Below are 7922 nucleotides of genomic sequence, written 5' to 3' on the forward strand. Positions count from 1 at the left end.
TCAAAATAGCTCTGGTGCCTCCTCTCTCCACCTTTATACCCTCTCTTCTCTGAAAGAAAGCAGAACTGTCCCTTCAATAAATGTGCTCAGAATTTAATTTGAAACTCTTGTTTCCTGCTGAATGCACAGTATAATGTGCAGAGAAAGGGTGAAATTTGCCTCTGCACTGCAGTGGCCTTGATTGGAGTAAACCAATAAGACCCTCTTGAGAGGAAAAACATTAAAGCAGGTATTAGGTGCAGTGAAATGGAAAACACTAAAAACAATCCAGATTCTTAAAGTTTTAAGTTCCTGAAGTCATAGGATTTCTTCTAAAAAAAAAATATTAAAAAAATTATTTAATCCTTTGGAGCAAGTAAGAACAGGAGATTGCCAAGTGAACAGAAGCCCAGTGGTAAATCAGAAATGAACAAGGGTCAAAAGAAAGATGTCTCCTCAGGACAGGGACACCTCATCTGAAGAGGGAGGAGAGAAGGAGAAGGAGAGATCCAGATGGGTAGGAACCCTCAGCCAATCGCTGCACTCATATGAAGTCCTTGAAAGCCGCCAGCGCTAAGCGGCTGCCTTAGAAGTTGGGAATTGTCTCTAGTTTCTTGTCAGGGATCTCATAAAATTGTCCATTCCCCACAGTGGTGCAAGCAGTATCTCCAGCACCACCATATTGCATGGCTCAGGTGAGGTGGGCAACCACATACTAAGGTGCCTCTCCCCCGTCTCCTCCCTCCCCCCACAAGCAAAGTTAATTCCTCTGCTATGGGCTGTTGGACTGAGCACCTCATGTCTTGTCTCAGCCAGAACCTCTCTCCAAGGAGAAGCTTCCTAAATATGCCCCCTTCTCCCTTTCATGTAACCCAGATTGCTGCCTCCCTTGGACTAGCTCATATGACAGTAGCTGGTGGGCTGGGGGGCTGCTCAGGTTGAGTCCCATTGCTCGGCACAGGACTAGCAGTGGTTGAGGGAGGCACAGTCTCCACAGAATCTCCTGATTGAATCTCAGGGGTCCTCTGTGGGCTGGGCTCCTCAGAGTGGTCCATGTTGCCTTGGACTTCCTTCCCTCTTTGGATCAGCTGCTCTAAGGTCTTGGGCAAGGGGTAACTCAAGAAGCGCTTCAGTTTGGGCTGGAGGGTGCCTACCACATACTGGATAATTTCCTCCTCATCTGCATCAACATAGAGGGTCTGGTACAAGTCTCTCTTGCGCCAAAGGAACTGGTCCAGGGGCTCTCCCTCTTTCTGAGGCAAATCCAGCTCCCTTTTGATAGCATCCCTAGTCAGAGTCCCCTCACTATACTGCAGGAACTCCTTCTTGAACTCGACCCAGTTCTTGACAGAGTCCTGCTTGTATTCCCACCACTTTTTAGCTGGGCCGTTCATGTGGTTTTGGATCTGAGACAGCCAGTACTCCTCTGTTCCACCCACCTGCTTTAAGTATTCCTCCAAGTGGCTCAAGAACTCCCGGGGATCCTCAAAGACCTGAGTCTCCACCGGAGAGGCTGGAGCATCCTCTGAAACAGAAACCCACTGGTAGGAATCGTGGGCCTGGGGGATGCTGGGCACCTCCCCAGGAGGAGGGGTCAGTGCATACATTTGGCTCATGTCAAGGGCATAGTCATAAATCTCACCCTCACTTGGCCTTATCTCTGGGCCTCCCACCCCAACGGACACAGTCTGCTTGCCATGGTCCCCAGGGCAATATTTGCCTCCCATGGACTCCAGACGGTCTGCCCACTTTTCCAGGCGGAAAAAGACCTCCTTCCAAACATTCATCTCTCTCTTGACCCACCTCTCCAGATGGGCGATGGTTTCCTGGCACCTGGCCAGGCAGGCCTTGATGGACTTTTTCCATCTTTGGTTATCAGTTGGGACATGGTCCTCTAAGTTATTCTCTAACTTCCCCACCGATTTCTGCAAACCTTTCAGTTCACGCTCCACCTGCTTGGAGACCTCAGACAGGAGGTGCCGGTGGGTCCTCCTGACGTGCTCCAGCATTTCTGCCCTGCATTTCCCTATCTGCAAGATCACATTGGGCTTGTTGGCAACTCCACGGTGCCCCTGGAAGGAGTGGATGCCTGCATTGGTGACATTATCCAGCTGCATGGCTCTGACCGTGCGAGTATCAAACACAGACAGAACTGGGTTGTAGCCCTGGCGCTAGATCTTGCTCTCAAAAACCCCGCCACAACACTTCCCGAAAGACACACAGAGACTTCTAAACCCCCCTCAAAGGACTTTTCAACACAAACACAACCAAATCAGATATCACCGTAGAGCGAGCTGTTTGGTCCCTGTGGATCCCAGAGAGAGTTGTAGGCAAATTTCTGCCGGTCCCCAGCTGGAAACGCCGGTCTCACGTGTTCAGAGTGTCCCAGAGAGAGACAAGATCCTCCAGGAGCAAGGAGAGGAGTTGGCTAAGATGTTCCAGTCCTGCACGCTTGCCTGCTACCTGCTCGTCCGGAGCTGAGAATCTCGAACAGTAGAGGGTTGAAAAACACACAGAGATGCACACAGAAGCTGGAAGCTGCTGCAAAAATCCTGGTGATTTCTCCTCCGGTAAACTTGGCGAGTCAAAAGCGCTTTCACTAGAGATGCGAAGAGCTGCTTCTCTTCCCTGTCTGAACTGCCACTAGTCCAGGCTCTTCCATCTACTTATACCCCACACAGCTCAACATGTGGGTGGTGCCCTGCCTCCTCTCGCACTCTCAGCGCAGCGTTCATTGGAGGAAAAGCGAGGCCGGTGTCTGTGGCAACCCAGATCTTGGCAGCCTCCCCTCGCTTGCCACCCCCTCCTGCACGCCCCCAGACTCGACGCGAGAAGCACTTGAAAGGTGCTGGAGACAGTTGGGTAGATGGATGAGTAATCGCACCTTCCGCCTTTCAGATTGCAGGAAAAACACTTATTCATTCCACAACTATTTACTCAGCAAGGTCATCATTAGCATGCTTCCCCTGGCAGGGCTCGCAGAGGGGGAGATGAGGAGGAATTTCAGTGTGTCACACCAAGACAGACGCCCACGGGCCCCCCGCACACCCTCCCATGCGTACACACACACACACAGAGTGCGCTCACTCCTAATGCAAATGCTTTGGAAATGGTCGTAAATCAGCAGGGGGGGGGAAGAAAAAAAAAATGAGAAAAAAGAAAAGAAAAAAGGAGGGGGGAAGGAAAGGGGGAAACACTCAAAGGAGCCGCTTCGGTAAAAATTGGAGCACTCTGGACTTTCTAAAGCATTGATAGGTGGGACTCATCCCCACTGCTTAATTGCACCAGACCAACCATTATCTTGGGAATATTCATTAAGGGAGGGGGACGGCATCCTGGTTTTTTACACCAAATTAAATCCGCCCATCAAAGCCTGTTCCGTACTTAGCTTGAATCAGATGCTTAATCAGTTAGCCAACCCACAAGCGCAGATGAAGCTACATTTGTTCTTTGCTCTTGACAAAGCAGGAAAAGCCAACCATAAAAGGAGTCCCCGGGTCTTACATAAGCCAGAGATAAAGGATTCCCTAATCCGCGAGAGTTCCCTGCCGGAACACCCTCGGAGAGGTTCTGAGGACATCGGGGGCTTCTCATCCTCTCTCAGTGACAGTGGCCGGAGGCAGTGGGATGCTGATTCATGAATATCACCTAAAAAAGGGTTTTCAAGCCTGTTGTCAGCGGGGAGGTGCCTTGCCTCCGCTTGAGGTAGTGGGCAGTGTGCCAGGGAGGCTTAGGATGGGTTCCCTCCCACATGGCTTGTGGCCATGCGTTTCCCAGTGGGACTGCAGCCAGCCTGGTACAAGCTAAATGTGGAGGAGATGGACAGTCTTTTCAGTGAAGTCCTGCTGAGAGGAGGTCTCAATGACCCCATGCATTTGGTTAAAGCAGAGTCCCCTTGGAGCAAACCAGCGGTGATTAAGCTGAAGGGCATGAGGGACAGGGGTCAGGACCCCCTTTGCCACCCCATATCCATGTGATGCATGAAGGCACACGTCTGTTCCTTACCAGGTAATGGCACATGGACAAACGCTTTTGCCGTATGGTTCTCCGGGGAAACAGGAGGGTTATTTAGGGCAGCAGCAAGCTGACATAGAAAGGCTGCATGGTTTGGTTGAAGGTGGGGAGTGCCAGTGAGTGAGAAAGGGGACAAAAGCCTGAGGGTGTGAATAAGGATTTGTAACCCAGCCAACCTTCCCAATGCCACTTTATTCCCCATAAATATCATGACAGTGATATGACTGGCAGAGAGCTATGCCCTCTGCCTTGCTTACTTTTCCACTTTCACTGAGCTTACCTAAGCATGAGATTTTTGTGCATCTGTCTCTGTGTTTAGAAAGGGTCAAATGTCAATCATCTGAGGGTTTGGGACAGATCTAGAGACTTTTATTCTGCAGTCTCTATACCCCAGAGAGTCCACCTTAAACCTGCCTCACCAGTAAAAGGATTGGATTGGGACAGACTGAGCTGTCTATGTATCTCTGGATTAATGCAAAGGTATTCTCTGGAAAGGTTCTCACCCAAGATCCCCAGCAATGACCCTTAGAAGATTTCCAGTGGATGGAGACAGGATGGGGACTGGGTTTAACTTCATGAGGTGACCCAGTTTCAACATCACCCTGTTCCATCAAACGCCAGTCTGGGATGAACTAGCTGTAATGCCTACTCCATCAAATCTGTGTCTTTCCAGCCCCTGCTACCTCTCTTTCCTTTTCCTTTAGTTTTCAGTGTGCAGGAAACTCATCAGAATCTGAACGACCTATTTTGGTGCTTAGGTCTGGCCATTATTAAGGCAGGAAGGGACCTCAGGAGGTTTCCAGCTCAACCTCCTACTCTAAGTTGAGTCAGCTACTGGGTCAGATGAGGTGGTTCAGGTTTCAGATGCTGAAAACCCCAGGGGTGGGGATTGCACAACCCTCTTTGGGCATCCTGGTCCTCTTCATGACTGTCCTTAGAGGGAAAACTCAAGACTGAGTGTCTTGTTTCAATTTATGCCCAATGTCTCTTGTCCTCTCACCAGCCACCTCTGTGAAGACCCTGGCTCTATCTTCTTGATAACCTCCTCACAGGTAGGAGGGACTGTAGTCAGGTCCTCCCAAAGCCATCACTTCTTCAGGATGGACAAGCCCTGGTCCCACACCAGGCACCAGGCAAGTGTTGTAGCTCTGACCATCTCAATGGCCTGTGCTGAACTCATTCCAGTTGATGAATGTCTTGTACTAAAGAGCCTAAACTTGGTTGCAGTAGCTAATTGTGGTCTAATAAGTCCTGAATAGAGGGGGATAATCACTTCCATTGATCTTCTGGCTGTGTTCATGCTCCCACAGTCCAGGATACTTTTTTTGCTGCCAGGACACACGGCTGGATCATGCTCAGCCTGCTGTCCCCCCTGCACTCCCAAGTCCATTTCTGAGCCCCATCCAGTCAGTTACTGCCAGGGACTCTTTCTTCCCAGGCACAGCGTTTGTCCTTGTTGAATATCATAAGGTTTCTGTGGACCCTTTCCTCCGGCTTCTCCAGATCTCTAAATACATCTCATTCAGCAACCTTTCCATAGAGCTTTCCTCCTAATCTGTGTGGTTTTCTTCTGTGGAGGTGGTGGGGGAGACAGGAGAGGCGAGGAGGAACGGGGGTTTTCCTTCTGGACCTGCTGGGAATGACTTGCTGATTAAGACATAGTGATGAGCATTTTCATTGTATTTCTAATTAAAGTAAGGTGCGTGGGTAGAGGAGGAGGAGAGAGGGGAGCCGGAAGCCAAGGGAGGAGGGAGACACAGAGTGCTGGGAGCTGACGGGGAGAGGCAATTTGAGGCAGACAGACATTTTCCGGGCACAGAGAAACAGACAAGCATGGAAGGATGGGAGCCATAGACTGGGACAGACTGGGAAGGGGACTCTCATTGCCACAGCAGCTTTATCCCAGGGCTTTACAAAGAGGCAGCCAGAGTCATGTTGAAATTAGCTGCCTGGCCTTGGGGGAACCGGGAGTGGGATGGATGGAGGAGACTGCAGGGCATGTGGTGCTCTGGGTGGCCACAGGAGGTCCAAGACAAAAGTGGGGCAAGAAGAGCTGAAAGGGAGGTGGGAAGCGAGTGTGAGGGAGGAAGAAGAAGGGTGAGCAGTTGATAAGAGGTAGTTTCCTTCAAAACAGCTGAGCAGGAGCACAGAGGGGAGAAAAAAAACAGCAAAATCTGTATCTCATAGCTCTGCTAAGATGGTCTAAACGTGGGTTGTCTCCCTGGAGCTTCTTGGACAGTTTTAAACCCCAGTAGATTAGGAACAAACCTCCCAGAAAATGAGGGGAGAGAAAGAGAAAAGCCGACAAACTAATTGCAGGAGGAGAAAAGGAATGGGTGGCAGCAAGCAGCAACAGAAAACTCCGCTGTGGGGAGGAGGACCAGATGAAAGGGACACTGAGTTGTAGCCAGCACTGGCACCTTCCCCAGTGCTGTCACAACAGTGCTTTGCCGAGGACACAGTGCACCCAGAGCCTGGTGGCACTTGTCCCTTGCAGCCGCTCAGGATGCAGGCTTTCTCTGCACCTTGCTTTAGAGCAAGCTTGATGGGGTTTGGTGGGTTTTTTTTGGTTGTCGTCCCTTTGCCATCTTGTCTGGATGAGCGTTTTGCTAAGAACTACCTTATGGCAAGATATGCCACTTCTCGGAGATGAGCATGAGCTGTGAGCCAGATGAACCTGGTGGGTGAGTGAGAAGGGGGAGATCCCAGGGCTTGGGAAAGTTTATGGTGCAGCCGAGTTGTGCTGTCTTTTAGTGTCGTATGCTCAGAAGAGCTCTGCTAGATGCTATATTACCCTACTGTGATGCCAGGGTCCCTCCCCAATTATGCGTTGTGATGTGCATTGCATTTCTTCTCTGAATCACTGTCTGGAGGACCCTGTCTTTCACCAAGGACTCTGTGAAGTTCCTGAGCTTAGAAGTCTGAAGGCCAGTATGCAATTAATCCCATAGTTTTGCAGGAACTAATTTTTTCTACTGGTAAACAAGGGATTTTCTGTGTTATCCTATATCTGCTGTGCTAGAATTTTCCCTTTCACTTCCAGAATTGCTTCCTTCTTCAAAGAAATGAAAGAAAAAACAAAAACAGCAACAAAAAAGAAAACACAGTCCCTCCCCTCCACCTCCATGCCCTTTCAATCCCTATTGATTCTCCTATAGGTTACCAGACAACGTTGGCCAGTCATTTATTTGGTAACAAAACCCCCAAGAAGGGCATAAAATTAAGAGAAACCAAGGTGTCGGGATTTTTAATTTATTTACACCATGCCTCTCTATTCATCCATCTCCAGCCCCGGAACACTTTATTGCATTGAAGCTGGCACTCACAATGCAGAGTTTTGCATTCAAAACACGGTTCACGTCAGTGGCTGCATTGTTCCTGGCCACCCATTGTCCCCCATGGCTGGGGCCCACACGTCACGTGCTGGGAGGGTGGGGAAGCAAGCAAGACACTGAAGGCAACCTGCTATCAATATTAAAAATAATCATAATAATTATTATTATTATTAGTGCCACTCCTTCTGGTGCGGAGGAGCCTGCAAGTTCTCTCCTTTTTTTTTCTTTTCATCTGAAAAGCCCTACTTTGTGGGGAAGATAGAGTGCTTTGTTTTCAGACTAAAAATATCTTCTGTATTTTAAAGGTTTTTTCCTCCCCGTATTTAATGGGATGTTTGTTATTTTCGTTTCCTCACTGGGCAGAGGAAATGTTAATGAGTGCCTCCTTGTGCTGCGTTTGCCTCCTCAAGCCTGCCCGAGGCTAAATCAAGAAAGTCAGAGGAGGTGTTAGTATTTTTCACGGCAATAACCTGAACTCTGGTATTGGCTGTTATGACCCTCATGAGGTCAACACAAATAGCAAGACATCTCCAAATGAACTTCATTTTCCTCCCATGCACATCACTGATGAGCTGGTAGAGTATATTTGTTGCC

General features: G+C 49.3%; 1 protein-coding gene across 1 annotated transcript; it reads right to left on the reverse strand.

Moving 5' to 3' along the window:
* Positions 1–878: 878 nt before the first annotated feature.
* ARC (activity regulated cytoskeleton associated protein) lies at positions 879–2096 on the reverse strand. Its single transcript, XM_074145790.1, has one exon. The coding sequence runs from the start codon at positions 2094–2096 to the stop codon at positions 879–881; it is 1218 nt and encodes a 405-aa protein (XP_074001891.1).
* Positions 2097–7922: the final 5826 nt, after the last annotated feature.

This window comes from Numenius arquata, chromosome 3 (genome assembly GCF_964106895.1).
Source record: "Numenius arquata chromosome 3, bNumArq3.hap1.1, whole genome shotgun sequence".
NCBI classification, from domain to species: Eukaryota; Metazoa; Chordata; class Aves; order Charadriiformes; family Scolopacidae; genus Numenius; species Numenius arquata.